Genomic DNA, 18,737 nt, shown 5'->3' with positions numbered 1-18,737 from the left:
TTTTTCCCCTTTTGGAGATACCAAAAAAATACAATATGAACACAAACGCAAATCCGAGACTGCGCTAGAGCCAATCCAAGAACTCTGGCACGAAGTAACTGACCACAATACCTGCTCCTGCGCGCAGGATTCCCTCGGTGCTTTCGAAGGCCATTGCTTTGAGGTCAAACACCCCAGCTTTGGCAGCCGCGTGGATCATGGCAAATTCGCCACTGACCTGGTATGCCGCGACTGGGAGATCCTTGGCCAAGTCCTTGGCATCCCGGATAATGTCCAAGTAGCTGCTTGCCGGCTTCACCATGATGATGTCGGCGCCTTCTGCCATATCTCTCTGGATTGCCCGTCGAGCAAGACCCCGGCCTCCGGGGGGCAGTTGGTAGCACCGACGATCACCGAATGATGGACAGGACCCCGCCGCATCCCGGAATGGGCCATATAGACAGCCGCTAAATTTTGCACTGTACGACATCAAGAGCACGCGGTGCGCCACTCCGGCTTCAATCAGTTTGAGCTTAATGGCTCGCACCCTACCATCGTTCATGTCTGAGGGCGCAACGCAGTGTGCCCCCGCTGCTGCATAAGCCATGGCGACGTCGGAGATACGGTCGACCGATTGCGCATTGTCAAGGGTGCCATCTTCACGAAGGATTCCGCAGTGGCCGTGGGATGTATATTCGCAGAGGCACACGTCGGTCACGATGTAAAGATGGGGGAAACGAGATCGAAGAAGACGGATAGCTTGGATGACAGGGCCTTCTGGGTCATCTGCGGCGGTCCCCAGCGCATCTTTAGCGGATGGATGCAGTGGAACTCCGAATAGAATCACGGACCGCAGGCCTTTCCGGACAAGCGGGGTTAAGAGAGAAACCAGGCGGTTGACTCCCCAGCGGTATTGGTTCGGAAGGGACGGGATTGGGGTCGCCTCGTCGGGAGTGTCGGTGATGAATAACGGGTATATGAGCATGTCCTGATTTCCCCTCGAAGCATTAGCTGGGTGGTGGTGGGGTATCGAGTATCACGCAGCGGGCGACGCACCTTTGTTAGTTGTCTTTCGGCTTGCCATGATCTGCTCAACGGGTGGCTGTAGCCCGAGTGTAATTGGCTTGAAATGTCACCGGAGATGCTGACACTGGTTGCTGTCGTGCTGGTGTAGGACCGAGCGGTGGGTTGGGAGCGAGCCCGAGAGACTTGCGAGCTGCGATCATCGACATTGGAGTCTCGGAAGGCGATATCGGAGACGAGGTTGGAGAAGGACATGACAGTGGTGAATAAATGTCTTGGTCTTGTGCAGCCTTGGCGGGTGGAAGAAGAATAAAAAGAGAATGAATGGCTGGGGAAGTCACTGGTTACCGAGGGATCACTAAGGCGGAATCGGATCTGCCGTGATTGGCTCGGCGATTGCCGTGCATAAATGACTACATGTACATATTGCAGTTAAGAAGGATATTATTTACACACTTCAATCCACTCCCGATCGCAGTAATAATACCCATCATGCCTTCGAAGGGCGCCACGCTCGCCCATTCCCCGCCGCTGCGACGAAAAACGATCGCCGCCAGCAACCGTCCCGGCATAAAGGCGATCATCATCGGTATGTTGTTCTGGTACGATGCAACGGCGTAGAAGGTCCCCAGGGACAGTGAGGTCAGGCTGTGGCTAGTGAGCATCGGTCCTATCTGGCATTAACCTGGCACCGACCTCATTGCCTGGATAGTGCCAGGACTCACCCCCTCCAGAGGTGAATTCGGGAGGCCGGCCGCTGCCGCGGGCCATAATAGACTGTAGACGCCGCTGGCCAAAAGAGGCGCCGTCTGGAGGCCGAAGATATATTGAGAGAGGTGAGTTTCATGCTGCGACATTTTTCTGGTTCTCTGGACGAAGGTCAATTCAATCGATGTTGGTTGCTGGCAGACAGATTGGTTGGGGGTTGGATTGTCAGCTGACGAAGGGGGGCTCTATCCCCAGGAACACTCGCCAATGTCACTCTGGGCACGTATGAGCGTGAACGCCCTGGTGGATTGAGTATTCAGATATGAGATGCATATATATAGACCACTAGACAGCTTAAGCCTTGGTCTTCGGACCCGAACAGACAACCAGAGTCACGATAGACAAAGGAAACCAAAACCGTATATGGTTGTGTATAGTAGACAAACAGATTGATGATGGCTATTGCCATCCCTCATGAGAACAGACGCTGGGCATACCAGGAGATTTGGTTGGCTCACGTCCAAGAGGCACCGCGGCCGAGAGTATGCTGAGCTAGCAGAGGAGTGATCAATGATTATCTATACCCATCACATTGCCATTTAAGTTTACTAATGATCTTATAAGAAGCACTGATCGCTTTTTTTCTACGGTTCACTTGATACAAAATCACTCTAGAAATTCGCATCCTAAAACCCAAGGATGCATCCTATTAACTAGTGCACTCATTCCAGCAATCTACTATGGCACTATCTATTTCAGGGAGTAGTTTTGCCCAAAGTCGAAGATTACTTCAGAATGGTTTCTCCTGGGTCATGAGTGAGAATGTGCGAGGTAATATCATTATTATGTAGCGCCCGCTCATCCCCGCCTTTATTGTTGAGGAAATGAGCAACCCCAAACGTATCATGTGACCTTCTTAATCGGGCGCTGCTCCGGATTTCAAGACTCGGAGAAGGCAAAATGGAACTAGGCTATTTATGTTAAAAATCCCCCCTTGGTCTAATGCATGCCATGCGGCGTCTATCTAGTCCCCAAAGAACTCATGTAGAGACGTGATTAATTGGTACAATATCTTGAAACCCTCTCCAATATATAAAAGAACTACTTATTGGGGTAGATAACAATTGGCTAGCTAAGGAATGAAGTTCTAGAAAGGTACTAATACAGTAGTAGTAAAAAGCTACCGTAATTTATAAATGTTTATTGGGTTTCTTCCATTAGTATCATACTCTTTATATTATGTATTACTTCACGTTTAATAACTTATAGTTGTAGATATTTCTAGAAACTAATGTATTAAACTCAAGAATAGTACGTATTTTATCCTAACCTAGTAATTCTAGCTACTACGTACTTGGTAGTCTTATAGCGTCTTATTTCTATAGATTTATAAGTATAGAAATTAATTATAGTAACGTAATCCACAAGCGACCCGCCCATACAGGCGACCATCCCACGCCAAAAAACCATAGTAAATGCATGATTTTTACAACTCGATATTTCAATAACAAAATGCTTATTCTGTTTGATTATTAGTGTGATACTACTGTAGGCTAGAATAAATAGTATGAACTAGCTCAAATTTGAAATTAATCAAAAATTTCTTTTATTACCAAAAAATACATTTGCAAAGGCACTAAATATATGTATATCTGAATCAATCACCGAACATTATAAAAAATTTTGAACTTCATAAATTGGTTAAACATGAGATAAATATCACATTAAGCTATTGTTGCTGCGATAATGAGTTGTCATTTATCACGTTCACTATGGTGTTTTGGGTGGGCGGTTCGCTTGTATGGGCGGGTCGCTTGTGGATTACGTTAGTACTCCCTAGGGTCTTCGCTCTCAATTCTATCTTGACTATAGAGTCTAAATAAGTATAGATTAGTAATAATAGGTACTAATAATCTATAATAGAAAACTATGTTAATATAACTATAGTTAATTTTACCTTAAACATAAGTTTGGAACCCTTTCTTCCTTATTTGGGTATAACTAACGTAATCCATACGCGAGCGCTATACTAAATCGTGATCGTACCCTAGCGCGTTAACTTCATTATTTCAAATACCTACTGTGCCCCCCCTTATTTGCAATCAAAATTCGCTCTGTTCGGAAAGCTACTCGCGAACCTACCTCGTCGGATCCTATATCGTTGGCTTTTAGGCGTACTATTTCAATAAGATATGATTGCTCCTATAATAGATTCTATATACAAATAAGTGCGGATTGCCCTGGATAGTTAAATAGTAGTTGGGGAAATAGCTAATATTCTATTACAGGAACGTAATAGTTGGCCCGTTAGGATCAATTCTGTCTAGAACTGTACTAATCGCTATAAAGAGCTTAAAGCTCGCTATTCTCAATAGTATAATTATTAAAGGGCTCTATACGAAGATCTACTAATTGTTTAGATATGATTTAACCTTGGCATCTAAACGGAGGATATCTACAATTTTAAAGAAACAGACTTTATAATAAATCTAATTACGACTACTAGAGTTATAGTAATAGCTAATATAGCTAGGGAACTACGAACAGGTGAATGAATGAATGAATGAATTTTCATACTCGGGTCTGTCAGCCGTGAGGCCGATTTGCTGGCAGAACGCTATATGGTAGTTGGGACAACTACGTTATATGATTGTGCTAAGACCTTTCCCTCCCATCGCACTCCTCCCGCTTCTAACCACTCCTACAACTCCCATCGACCTCCTTCAACGCGTCTACATCGCTCCCTCCTCCGCTTTACCTCGTCGACTCAGCCCTTATAGAAACTAACCTAGACTTACTATACCGCTAACGCTAGTAGATGTAGCTCGGTAGTGCCGAAGCCGTAGAGGCTGAATAGGAAACTCTAGATTATGACACCCCCGCTCCTTAGTTATTGTTTCGCGTTCAAAGCTATATCTTATAGAGGTATAGTTATTAGTCTCTCCTATCGGTTTAGCCTAAGGGCGTAAGTAGGGTATGACACTACCCGTTTTTTATAGGCCGTTAGTAGCCTAGAATGTGCTCTATAAGGTCCTAAATTAGCTGAGGACTCCTATTTTTAGCATAAATGTCGCTACTCTAACTACTAAGTCTAGCTCTTAGAGCTACTTTTTCTAGTCTAGTTGCCGCCTAAATCTAGGATTTAAACGCGTAGCTCTATAAACTATAGGTAGGATAGTAGTATATATAACGTGTCCTAGAAGCCATAGTCGTAGCTATACGTTAGTAGGTTTGTTAATAGGTTAGCTTCTAACTATTCCTCCCGCCATCTTTTAATAGTATTAAGGTACCTAGGTAGACTAATCTTGCCCGTTTATATCTAAATCAGTACTAAGCTCGCTACTTAGCGTAGCGTATTATATATTTTAAAGATGTCCTTCGTTAGTAATAGGAATAATAAGCGGTAGTATTCCCTATATAGGTTACTCGTCTACTCCTATTTCTACTACTTAAATACGAGGTCGCATAGCCTTATTCTATAACTCGAAAGGAGTACTATCGTTAGTAGTATAGCGGATAGAGTACTTATAGCGTCGTTCGCTATTTTATCTACTCGTTCGTTCCTTAGGATACCTATATGCCCTAGGATCTAGCGGATATAGATATAATATCTCCTTTAGCGGAGACTCTTAACGAGAATGCTAATATTACGAATAGTCTATTAGCCTAAGCTACAATATAGGTACGTATAGGCCTAGATCGCTAATTAGTTATCTATAAAGATAGTAGCTACGTAGGGGGTATTAATGCCTATCTATAAGTCGTATTTCTCGAATATTTATAGTATAAGATAGATGCCCTTAAGCTTAGCGGCGTAGACTATATAAGTTATAAGTATACTAAGAACTACAATCACGTTCCCTTATAACGTCGTCGCTAATGCGCTAATACCTATCTCTATACCGCTCCCGTCTATATAACTAATAGCTACGTTTAGGCTATATATAGCTCTAATGACCTCGTTATATTCCTTAATAGCCTATTCTTTTAATACTATGATATATATCTTAGGGGGGAGCTACTATAGTACGATTATAAAGGGTCTAATCCGCTCAATTCGTATAACGTTAATTCCCTTACGTAAAATATATTATTTAAGGCGTTAGAAGGGCGAAACTATCGCTTATTAAGCTATTAAAGTTCCTTATATAGTAGTAGTTCTTATTATAGACTAGATAGGGGTCGCGTAGAGGCGTAAGCACGCCTCTTTAGATAGCCTTTATATTACGATCGATACTAGTTATACGAATAGATATACCTCTAGGGCGGCGCGTAAGGTAGTATAGAAGGCTCCTACGATTTTATAGAGCGCCTAGTACTAAATTAACTTAATTATCCTCTTTACTTCGTTCTCTACTATTTTTAAGCTATAAGCGCCCTCTATCCGCTAAGTAGAGTAGGCGAACGCAATCTATAGGAGTAGTACTACCGTCTATATATAGTAGAGGTTTAGGGTATTAACGCCCTATATCATCCCTATAATTAATCGTAATATAGCGATTAGCGTTACTACCTTCTTATAGTATTAGTCGACTTACGCCCTACCTATTAGATTCTTATTAAGATCGATTCCTAGGTACTATAGCGATAGTATTAGCTTAATCACGACCCTATTTAGTATAAGTAGGGTATTAATTAGTCCTTCTAGTCTATATATACTAGCGCCCTTTTTCTATATATGTATTAGCCTATATTTCGCTAGCGCGAATTTTAAGATATAGCGCCTAGCCTAGTTTTCGGCTTTCTAGTATAGTTACTTAAGAAGACGGTAGTTCGCTACTATAGAGTAGCTCTAGATAAGGATATAGATATCATCGATATACCCTATAATAAGCATACGTATAGGTACTATAGTATAGATACTTTTAATAAGGTCTATATTATAAAATAAGTTTAGGATTAGTAATAGAGGTAAGCCTTAGGGGATTCTTATTACGACTAGTACGCGGCCTATATCCCCTTCTTATAGTAGTAGCGTCGTATATCTATTACGAAGGAAGCTACTAATCTATTAGACGATATTAGGTAGTATCTTATGTATCCGTAGATAGTAGGCTAGTCGTTTATAGGAGATATTATTAAAGATACTAGAGACGTTAAGCGTAAGTAGTATAGCGATATAGTCGTCTTATCTCTAGGACTTATAGATACGCTTAAGTAGTAGGTAAAGAGTATAGTCGTAGGAGCGGCCTACGCGTCTACTAATATATGTTTTTAGGAGTAATTTATATTCTTTAATAAGAAAGCTAAGCCTAGTAGCTACGACTAACTCTAAGGCCTTACTAAGTATATATAATAGTATAATTAGTTAGTATGCTTTCGGTTCTATATAGTTAGGCTTACCTAGCTTTTAGATAACGACTATAATTAATTTATAGAAGAGGCTTAGGTAGTACCTATAGCCTAGGTATATGTTAAACAATTCTATAAGGAAGTTAAGGACTATTAGTATCTAAATTATATGTTTAAGAGCTAGATTAGGTATTCTATTAGGTCTAGGTGCCTTATTCGGTATAGATCTATTAATAGCATTTCTTACCTCCTTTATAGAGATAGGTAGGGTACGATATAGCATTAGGTATCGTCTATTCTAAGCGTAGATATCTCTTATATCTATGTCTATAGGTACTAGCGGTACTAGGAATAGCGCTTCCCTTAGGACCTTAGCTTTCTACGTTGTTATAGTAAACTCCCTTCCGTTAATATAGAGGGTAGGCGTATATATAGACCTTAGGACTCCCCTCGATCTTACCTACTTAGATAGGCTCTAGAAGCTATTAATATCGTTCGTAGCGTTCGCTATACGCTCTTAATATACTATTTATACTACCTTTTTGCTTTCCCTACTAAGCTTATAGCGGAGCTATTAGTATTACTTAATATCGACTAGGTCTCTAGTTCGTATGCGTTCGTAGGCCTAGTATACCTAGTACTAAAGAGGCTTAAGGCTAGCTATATATATAGGCCTTAATCTTTAGTAGATACGTAATATAGGTACTATATCTTCTACGGCGGCGTTAACTACGTCTATAAATATTTATATAGCCGTATTAATCTTACTAATCGTATCGAAGTCCTATAGCTACAATATTACTAATATCGCTAGCGAGCTCGTCTAGGTTTCCTAATTAGCTCCTTTCTACTTCCTTAGCTATCTCTTAGGGGCCTTATTCTACTAGAGGTCAAGTTCTATAAGTATTAGTATATAATCTACTACGAATAGCTATTAGCGTTATACTATATACCTTACTATATAGTCTACTAGTAGGGTAGACGCCTACGTAAGATCGATAGTTGACTTAACGTAATAGCTAAAGACCTTGCCCTTATATATTACTATGCCTTTCTTAGTAAGTAGCTCTAAGCTAGTATCGCTAGCTAAAGAGATTAGCTTATTAGCATCCCTATCGTATTATTAAGCTTAGTAGTACCTTAACTATAGCGGGTAATAGAGGTTAAAGTCCCTAATAACTACCTATCTACCTATCTATCTACGTTGTAGGGCCCTATAGAGCACTATAAGGGATAGTCTAGCGGCCTTAGCCACCCTTACCCTCTCCGTAGGGCCTAGGGTTCCTACTTTGCTTAGTATATATATATTATAGATGTTAACTAAGCCTAAGGCTATCTATACTATAAGAGTGCTTAAGTCCCTTAAGTAGTATTTAATAGACTATGTTTTTAGATCGATTTTCTTATTTATATAGAAGTATACCCTTAGTCTTTAGTCCTCTCCTTCGTCTATAAGCGTTAGCTTTAGTAGAATATAAAATCGGCCCCCTAGGGCCTATAAGTATATCGCTATCATCGTGCCTATGTCTCTAAATATATATACTTCTAGTTCCTAGATCGCTAGGACCTCTATCTCCTATACCTCTTTCTTACTAAAGAGATACGTTATTACCTTATCTCTTAATCTCTAATAGTTCGCCTATAGTATTCTAAGTATTAGGTCTTCTAATATTAAGTAACGCTTCTAGTATATAGCTTCTATAGATGATTAGCGCTTAACTCGTCGTTAGACTCGTTATCTTCGTATAAGCTTTTATTACGGCGTTACCTACCTATCTATTAGAGTTTATCTATTATAAGGTCGACCTAGACGTCGCCGATAGATCCTATAGGCTATATAATAGTACTAGTATAGGTATAAAGGTCCTTATCGATCCTCTCTACTTCCTTATTAGAGTCTACGGCACGCCATTTCTTATATATGACCTACGAATAGCTCTATAACTTTAGCTTGCTAATAGAGCGGCTACGCGTCGATAGCTAGGTCTACTAGGTCTCTACTAGGGTTAGATGGTTAGTGGCTATAGTAGGGGTAGTCTATAATATTAATATTAGGGAATTTAGTCGTAGGGGGTAGAGCTATAGTCCATTAAGTCTATTTGCCTTAATTATAGCGAGTTGTTCGCCTTAAATAGGGTAGTCCCTATTATAGGCGAAGTAGTTTAGCTTACTCTTTCTATGCTTTATATAGTTCGTATACTTCCCCTTCTAGCGGTCGTATAGGTATATATAGCTTTTAGTATTATAAGAACTAGCGTAATAGGCGTACTAGGTCTCTTACTTATAGTATTAAGCTATATAACTATATAGTTAATAGTTAAAGTATTACTAAAGACGGTGACTATTATTAAAGAACTAATAGTTATGATTCTATCTATATAGTAATAAGCTAAGCCTAATAGCCTAGTTCGCTAACTCCTAGTCGTCGAAATCGATAAGAAGCTTAGCTATTTATAGTTTTATTTCCTCTATCTTTCGCCTTATTATTAACCATCTAATATAGACGATTAAGGAAGTAGGTAGGCGATTAACGTTCTTAGCCCTTAGGTACGTCGTTGCGTTAGGCCTATATAGGTTAAAGCGGTAGGTAACCCCTAACATTACTACTATATAGGTATAACGTTTTAGGGTAGCGTCTAGTCTAAGGACCTAATACTAGTTCTCCTCTATTATAGTAGTGGTTATAAGGATCTAGATATCCTCTAACTTATCTACTTATAGTAGAACATCGCTACTTAGGAGTATACGACCCGCTAATACTCGCTATGTCTCTTAGTATACGCTATCTTTACCATCCCTAATCGAACGGTTAACCTAGCGTACTAGCTCCTACTTATTTCGTTATAGGGGGTTAACGATCACCCGTTCTATGCTATAGACGACTAGCTATAGGTCCTTACGTAGTAGTATAGGCGTAGCGGCGCTACTACTACTACTAAGCTCATTACTTAGCAAAGTTCCGTTAGTCTTAGCCCTTACTAGCCATCTAGAGACTAGCGACGACTATGTGGTTATATAGCTCGCTAGGGCGTCGTAGTAAGAGAGGTTTAGGCTATAGGGGGCTACGGTAGTAGGTTTAGATGCCTAAAGGTCGATGGTATGCTATAATTTATTAATTATGTTAGTATGTTTCCTATTATTCTCGTCTAACAATGTACGGATACGCTATAACTCGGCGATTATCTTACTATTGCGTATCCTAGTAGTTAGGGAGATTATAGCCTCTAGGTATTACGTAAAGCGGTTAGGGGAGGGAAGTCCTCCGTCTTTAGTTACGGTCTTCTACTACTTAGTCGTCTTTAGTAGGTTCTTCGTATATACGCGTAGGTTATAGGCGTCCTAGTCGATTAGTAGTTCCGGCTAGGGGTTGTCTATAGAACCCCCCTTTTTCTTCTTTCTACCTATTACGGCCGACATAGTGATGGATATAGGGTAAAAGTAGGGTCAATCGATTGCTCTTAGTATGATAGGTAATTTGCTATGCACCAGAAAGTGCGTAGGGCTTTAGATCAGAAGTTCATGTTTCGCAAGAGATTCCTGAACTACGAACAGGTCATATTAATTAAATATATAGGCATAATAGGATTTATACTCCCCCAACTATTATCTTAGGCTAAAGCGCGAGTAGGAGTCAAGTATATTAATAAGCTTATTTTATTACTAACTATACACCCAAATACATGTATACAAACATTTAAACTAGCTACTATCTGGAACCGCTTTTAAAGTAGCTAGTTCGGTGCTATTCAATCCAAATATGGTAGTAGAAAAGCTGAATATTCGACTTTAGACACCTACCCCCTGATATAGTCGCTAGTAGACCAAATAGCCAATTAAGCACATAGAGCCTAAAAACAGATTGATAATCTTTATTAATCAAAGCGCTAATTAACGTAGTGCCCAAGCGACCCGATCGTCCCAAAACACATAGTAATTGCGATCAATTACAGCTTCATATTTCAACAGCAGAAGCGTTTCATAGAATATTTTCATATTCAAACACGTTATTTAGCATATCTAGCATTCTTATAGAGTCTATAAGTATTTCGAGATACAAATATTGAAAGATATATATTTGTAGCTCTCACGACTATTTATTTTGTAGTGATGCAACAAAATAACCAGTCACCTACCTTGACGTCAGCATGTGATATCTTTTGTAGCAAGATGTTATAGCATACCAATAAATGGGAATTGATAGGGACACCATAGCTTTTCTTAGGGATATTACAACTAACATAATATTTGAGATTATATAATTGAAACCTTACATGGTTAAATTAGGATTACTATAGCAGCATCATTCTATAGTTCGTTCTACTATAAATCCCGAGCACTCCCCCTATCTCTAGAGCTCTATAAACTCTACTTCGAAATAGAGCCTCCTATAGAGTAGACGTTTATTTGATTTCTAGAGAGCTTTTAACATAGTTAGGGGTTAAAAGTATTAATATATTCCTATTTTATATATTTACTAATATGTTTCAAAAATAGATATATCTTCTCCTCTTAATAGTATGCCAATAAAAAATAATTAATAAATTGTAAATTAATATTGTATATAACAGACCTGCCTAGCTCTTATAGCTATAATTATATGAGGTATAGGTTATAAGATAGTCTATAGAGTCCCGAATATAGAGGCTATTTAATAATATAAATACTATAAGTTTTAAACTACTCTTTCGTCTACTCTGGAGTCAATTAAAAAATCTACGTATTATCTTATTAATAGATAGAATTAGGCGTATCCGTGTAAGCTCCATAATTACTAACTTTAACTAGCTAGTTACTAATCTAGAATTCTACCCTAAATTATTTACGAAACATCTTACCTATAGCTTATTAAATTTATATATAAACTTTTATAAAATAGTCTCGTTTTAGAATTAGGCGAATTAAGCTAGAGAACACGATCTACATTAACGCTGTACTTAGAGAAGATAAAATTTTTCTACCCTTTAAAATCCTAGATATAATAAAGTTTAAATCATTTTATATAGTCTTTTTATCTAATAGTATCTACGTTTATAGACTAGTAGACTGCGTAAATAGATGTTAAAGGAGGCGTCTGTCTAACTATATTAAAAGTTTATAGCCAACTACTCTAGGACTTCGATTTAATATATGTAGTTCTAAAAACACCTTTTTATATGGTAAATTAAGCTATGTAAGATGCGATCGTCATTTATAATTCAGGATAGAGATACCCCTTTTTTAAGGCTATAAATAATAGGTTATTTATAATTTCATCTTATAGTGCGACGCAACGCAATTTGTTTTAATACTTTTGGCCCCCTATGTAGCATCTATACATTAGCATGTTTTCTCAAGGGCTACACTATCACTACTTTTCGATTAAATATTAATCGAAAGGTTACTCTGTTACTCTTAGTTATAACTATAGTAGTACCTATCATAATCGCATAATCGAATAAATACGCTAGAAGGGGCAAAACGACGGTTAATGACTATACGACGGATTAGTTATCTATTTAAGCTATATAAGAAGAAAATGCCTGACAGTGATATTTTATCGGAATTATAGGTTACGAAACCCTAGTCATAATCATACTACTAATAATTGAAATAGCTATCTAACTAGCCGCACTCTGTAGAGAGATAGCGTGAAATACTCATAAAATTGTTGGAGATTAGTTAGATTAAAACCACGTTTAATGCCTACCCTAATCAGAAAAGGGAACTTTAAAGCTCTAGTAATACCACAGTATATCTATAATTCTCAAAGGCCTTTACGGGCCTATTTATAAGGTCGATGAATATTTCTTGCGGTTATCATATTCAGATATATATAGTTGTTGCGGACATCGCTGTATTTTTTGGTATTGCTATAAAAAAATTATTTATTTCAGATTCAAGTCAGGTTATACTATTCTCTATGCCTATTAATAACGATATGGGAATTATTAAACTAAAATAATGTGTTGTCGACATATTGAGATGCTGTTTACTGTGGTGATAGGGGTGCGGCGCTCGCTTGGGAATTACGTTACAGATACGCTCGCTCTTGGGTAAGATTATAAAGCCTACATTCTCTTCTTATGTTCGAATATCCTGCGATTAGATACACTGAAGTACATATAATAGGGTCTTTATATTAGATAGAAAACTAGTCGATATTTAATGCCTCTATTGCATATCATTAGCTTATTATTACCTTCAAATTTAACACGGACTCCCCGACCTAAGACCGACCCTCCGCTATCTCCTATACCTAAAACTGAGATTGCTGTTCTAGGTACGTCATGCACGAAATTAGTACTGAGAAATTCGGCCCACTCTTCATATAAAGCGGCTTGAGCTTAGAAATTCATATCATAAAAGGAAATCATAATCAGATATTAAATCTGGTTATGGGCTGAGCAGTCTTTTTCTTAGGGTGCGGCGATAGAGCCAAAGAAAGACGCCGTCTTCAAAGCTGAAACAAGGACGAAAAAACTCGCTAAACCCATCTAGCACAGGGAGAACATATATATATGTGTTTTTTTCGAATCCGACTAGCTTTACGTGCATATTACTAATCTGTCGATCTCAATTGAGCCCTCGAAGGAGTAATTAGCTGACATGCCAATTGTAGAGGATTTTAGTCCTGACTACAGATGACACTAAGAGCAAGCATTTAGGACTAAGAACTCGCTAATATTTTTTACTAGCGTATTTTATTATAGACTAGTATGAGTCGCAGTCAGGAATGAACGATTTGCAATTAGCAGGTGACCTATACCTCCCCCTCCGAGGGGAAGACTGCACCGATAAAGAGGCATTGACCACGCTTAAAAAAGAATTTACCCTCAGCCCTCTGTATACTTGGTCATCAGGCCATACGCCAAAGTGAGTCGCCGAAGATAGGGGCCGAAAAAATACATGAGCAAAGTTAACGACAGGATAATATAAGCCACGCCAACTAGCTCTCCGAAGGCATTCTTCAACCCTTGGCTTTCGAACCATTTGGAAATGTAAGTGGAGATGAGGCAGACGATAACGTTTCGAAGAACGAATACGATCACGATGGTTTCCCCAGCGACCTATTTTGAATCAATACTATGTTAGGCATGCCATTACTTGATGGTAATAAAAGGAAAATTCCACTCACTGGGCGATAGGCATCTACCACGTAGGTAACGGCGATATTCGCAGCAGCCGTCGCACCGAATCCTTGCATGCCATATCCGATGGCTGCACCAGCCCAAGATTTCCCTGTCGCAATCACTAGTCCGAAGGTCAACAAACCCATCGGTCCGATTACAGCCGGTATCATCATTGCCGGAAGTCTATACTCCGGCTCTACACGCTCGCCATGGCGCTTGGTAGCGCGAGTGGCGATCCAGTCAATGAACCAACCACCAAAGAAAAAGCTGAGCAGAGAACCCGTGAAGCCCGAGAGGGACAGCAGTCCAACACTATGCAGTGGCCAGGAGTAGGGTGGAGCCGTAAAGGTTTGGGAAGCTGTAAGCTGGATCGCAATATTGCTTGTTTCCATAGTCAGCAACAGCGTGTGATTCATCTCTTATAATTCATATCCAAAACTCACCACCCGATAAACAGTCCCACGGTCACTCCGCTGAACCAGATAGGAGGATAAGCTATGAGCTGTACGGTCTCAAACACCCATTTGAAGAAGGATGCGTCTCGGTCGATGCCGGCGGTTAGGGACATTGAAGCAGCCCAGCTTCTCTTAGGCGCATACGTCTCAGCGGATCGATCGAGATCTCGTACACCATTAGGAACAATATACGCAGTCTCTTTGACAAGTAAAACTGCAAGAATGAAGGTCGCACCCGAAACGATGGCCATAACACCGCACATCCAGGGCCAACCCAAGTATTGGGTGATGTACGCGTTAATGAAGGGCCCGAGAAAGGCGCCTGACGATATAGCAATATTGAAAATCATTAAGGTACGGCCCCGCTCGTGAAAATAAAAAAGGTCCGCCGCTACGCCGGACACAGGGGCGTCTGAAGCAGCGGTCAAGAACCCCCCGACTAGTCGCGATGCCAGGAGATTACCGTATGATTTGGAAAAGTAGCTCCAGATGTTGGTGACGCACAGGAAGAGGATTGACAGAAGGTACACGGGACGTTTGCCAGTTTTTCTGGACATTGGCATCTGCAGCGAGATGGTTAACGCAGGTGGTGAATGTGTAGATGCGAGAGGAATCTCACCCAAAACGCAGCACCAAAGCCCATCACAAGTACCTGCAGCGATGCTACTAGCACGTTAGTGCCAAAAAGAGAGACCGTGGGCAATGACTGGAACTGTAGAAGGCTTACTCAAGTAGCTTGCTTCTGTCGGCGTCTTGCCAAATTCCTCGACGATTGACTTGACGGCAACCGTGAACGCAGAAGAGTTCATGAACGCCAGGAAGGTGAACCAGCAGAGGACGAGATATGTCGCATACTTCTCCCATTGCGGCCAATTCTATGTCTGTTAGCACAATTAGGTCGCCTCTTTGCAGCTATTATTTTACCAACGGCTCATTTGGGTCATTCGTCGGCTGAGGGCGTAAGACGACACCGGACTTGGACATCCTGCCCATAACAATGTCTCGGTCGGCGAACTCGCCATGAGGGTGCGGAATCTTCTCGACTTCCTTGGCCATGATGATCTCGCGAAACCCGTCTTTTGCGAAAAGGTAGTTAATTCGAGACTATACGACGGCTGTGTAAGAGAAAACAAGGTAGGAAGGCCAATTCAGCTTTTCAAGTCCGATTATCTGTCTAGTCGGATTCCAGCTGAGGGTGCTGTCTGGTGCTTACGATGCAATGGAGGGGTGCGCATGACTAATACGAAGAAAATAAAATGTGTACCGTGGTGGTGACTAGAATGCTGTATGGTAAAATTATCCTTGACAGAAGACTCAACCCTTTCCTCGAATTGACGCTAAGAGAAACACCTCGGGTATTCAACAAATCCTGGAGTACGCGCTACCTGTTACATAGTAGGAGCTCCGCACTACCCCATGGCTCGCGGGATAACGACAAAGCTTAATTTTCCTGTTTTCACCACTCGGGGAGCGGGGATTAGGTTCAGGAGAAAAACGTGGGGCTGGGCGGAGCTACACACGGGGAGATAACGAAGATGCCGAGATTCCGGGTTTGCACCGGGAACGGGGATTAGGCTCACGCGAGAAATGGCGCCAAATAGCTGGTGATGAGACGGATGAGACTTTTCCCTGGGTATAACAAAGTGGGCAGGCTCATTTATCACCTTCAACAGTCCGAGTGTCGCTTGCGAGTTCACGTTCCGCCATGGGCTCCCACAAAGTTCCTATCACCTTTGCAGGTCTGCTGTACGACCGTTTCCAGCCGCTGCAGTCAGGTGAGGTCGTGCCAGAGGGCATCGGTTTAAATTTCCTGGCTCTCCATCACCCTCGAGATATCTTTGATCGGATGGCCGGAGGCAAAGAGTTTGATGCGTCCGAACTCAGTCTCAGCGAATATATTTGTCGTTATGCGATGGGTCTCCGCGATTTTGTTGCGATACCAGTGTTTCCATCCAGAGCATTTCGGCATGGATACATTGCAGTGAACAGTACTATTGTCAAAGAACCGAAGGATTTGAATGGCAAAAAGATTGGGGTGCCGCTTTACACCATGACGGCCGCAGTCTGGATTCGCTCAGTGCTCAAGCAACATGGCGTCGATCTTGACAGCATTCATTGGGTCCAAGGCTCCTTTGTGAGCGCCGAAGGATATGGTAAACCGGCAGCGATGCCCCTGGTAGAGCCTGTGAACATTACACAGAACAATAGCGGCAAGTCGCTGAGCCAGATGTTGGAGGACGGCGATATCGCTGCAACGATCGGGGCGGACCTTCCGCCGTCTTTTCGTACCGCGGAGCATGTTAAAAGGTTATTTCCTGATTTCAAGGACGTGGAGAAGACATACTTTAAAGAGAAAGGTGTCTTCCCCATTATGCATACGGTGGTCGTGAAGCGGGAGCTCGTCGACAAGTATCCTTGGCTGCCGTCAAGTCTCTTCAATGCTTTCAATGATGCAAAAGAGGTCGCGCGGGTCCGTATGCGCTTTTTGGATGCTCTAAGATATATGCTGCCGTGGCTGGCCGCCGAAGTCGACGAAATCGACCAGATCTTCGGAGGTGATGCCTGGGTTTACGGTGTCGAGTCGAACCACAGAACGCTCGAGACTCTTGTTGATGCTCTATACGACCAGGCAATGATAAGCAGTAAACCCACCCTTGAGGAGCTCTTCGCTCCTATCCGGGGCCAAAATTGGAAGGCTGGCTGGGGAACGACGCCCCCAAAGCCTTCGCGGTGATGGGCGAGAGATTTCGCGACAGGTGTAATGATCCCGATCCATCAGAGTGCTACAGTAAACTTATCAGAAATACAATACCTTACACGGTGCATATTACGGAGTTCCTCAGTTTGATTAGGGCAACTTAAATGATTGATCTGGGCTAAGGGCTTGGCGGTGGGACCAGAAAAGAGTGTTTGAGTGTGTTTTGGTCAAGACGATTTCGATAAAAACCTGTGTGTGGTATAGCAACTCAGCCGGAAGGGAAATGATATCCGTTGACGATTATTCTTCGTCCTCATCGCAAATGTTTCGTACATGTAGTTGAATTCTTACTTTCAATTGAAAAATATCAAATAGCAGGTCTCTTCCATTCCCGATAAGGACATGCTGCCTTCTCGAGTTTCCAATTGGCCTTGTCAAAGAAGTGAATTGAATTCTGGAAAATCTGCATTAACTAATGTATGGCGTAGGGGATGTTAACCGAGCTAAATCGGCAGTCTCTTCAAAAAGATCTAGAGAACCTATGATTTATGCATTCTTTGCGTTGAAGACCGTGCCAGGCCGCCTCTATGTATTTAATATCTATTCTGAACTACTATCTAGTCGTTATTTGAGTTATATATAATAATATACTTAGAGGGAGCCTTTCGATTCAACTCTATAGCAAGTTTTGCTTCTTCTTAATCAATATATATTCGTCCTTATAGAATATTAAGCCCCTATGGTTGTTTTACTGGCTTAAGACTTTATAGGCTTATTATGCTTTAAGTATCTATTATTAAGCTTATTTTTGCTAAGTATAAGTGCTTTGTCTTATTCTCAAGATGTATTTAATGGTTCTTTATAAGTAAATAAATAAACGACCCTCGAAAGGAACATTTATCGCGTTAGGAAGCCTTAAATAGGGATAGCCGTAGTATCTTATAAGCTTATTAGGTAAGCCTAAGCTTTAGAGAGCATCAATTAAGTAACGTAATTCCTGGGCGAGTGGGCCAGCCGGGAAAACCATAGTAAATGCATTATATTCACAACTCGATACTTCAACAACCACAAGTTAATTTTATTTGATTATTGGCATGGTAGTATTAATAGACTTGATGAACGGTATAAATAGCTCTTAATCAAAATTTAAAAAATGTTTTCTTGTATTACCAAAAAATACAACTCCGAAGATAACAAATATGTATATCTAAACTACAAAACATGATAAACTTTTTAAATCTCATAAATAGGCTACGTATGATCCAAAAAGTACTATTATATAATAAAACTTCATATCAAGCTATGGTTGTTGAGATATTGAGTTGTAAAATATCCCATTTACTAAAGTGTTTTCGGCTGGCCCACTCGCTTAGGTGGCCCACTCGCCCAGGAATTACGTTAGATAGATCTAATTTATTATATAAGTCTTAACTAACCCTAGTAGAGGTCAAGGGTATAGCAAATGAGATGCTA

The 18,737-nt window shown here is 40.8% G+C and overlaps 3 protein-coding genes across 3 annotated transcripts; 1 reads left to right on the top strand and 2 right to left on the bottom strand.

The window, feature by feature from the left end:
* Positions 1–64: 64 nt before the first annotated feature.
* On the bottom strand, positions 65–1,257 carry PFLUO_LOCUS4222 (Aminolevulinate dehydratase; the record flags this gene model as incomplete). Its single annotated transcript, XM_073781550.1, has 2 exons — positions 65–967; positions 1,036–1,257. 2 exons carry the CDS (start codon positions 1,255–1,257, stop codon positions 65–67), a joined length of 1,125 nt encoding a protein of 374 aa, XP_073638294.1.
* Positions 1,258–13,814: 12,557 nt separating this feature from the next.
* On the bottom strand, positions 13,815–15,622 carry PFLUO_LOCUS4221 (uncharacterized protein; the record flags this gene model as incomplete). The annotated part of the gene is made up of 6 exons (XM_073781549.1): positions 13,815–14,048; positions 14,117–14,492; positions 14,555–15,129; positions 15,186–15,229; positions 15,294–15,441; positions 15,491–15,622. 6 exons carry the CDS (start codon positions 15,620–15,622, stop codon positions 13,815–13,817), a joined length of 1,509 nt encoding a protein of 502 aa, XP_073638293.1.
* A 649-nt stretch (positions 15,623–16,271) lies between these two features.
* PFLUO_LOCUS4220 (uncharacterized protein) lies at positions 16,272–17,300 on the top strand (the record flags this gene model as incomplete). The annotated part of the gene is made up of 1 exon (XM_073781548.1): positions 16,272–17,300. One exon carries the CDS (start codon positions 16,272–16,274, stop codon positions 17,298–17,300), a length of 1,029 nt encoding a protein of 342 aa, XP_073638292.1.
* Positions 17,301–18,737: the final 1,437 nt, after the last annotated feature.

This window comes from Penicillium psychrofluorescens (assembly GCF_964197705.1).
Source record: "Penicillium psychrofluorescens genome assembly, chromosome: 3".
NCBI lineage: Eukaryota > Fungi > Ascomycota > Eurotiomycetes > Eurotiales > Aspergillaceae > Penicillium > Penicillium psychrofluorescens.
The sequence above is the reverse complement of the archived record's forward strand: the minus strand, read 5'-3'. Positions and strand labels throughout refer to the sequence as shown.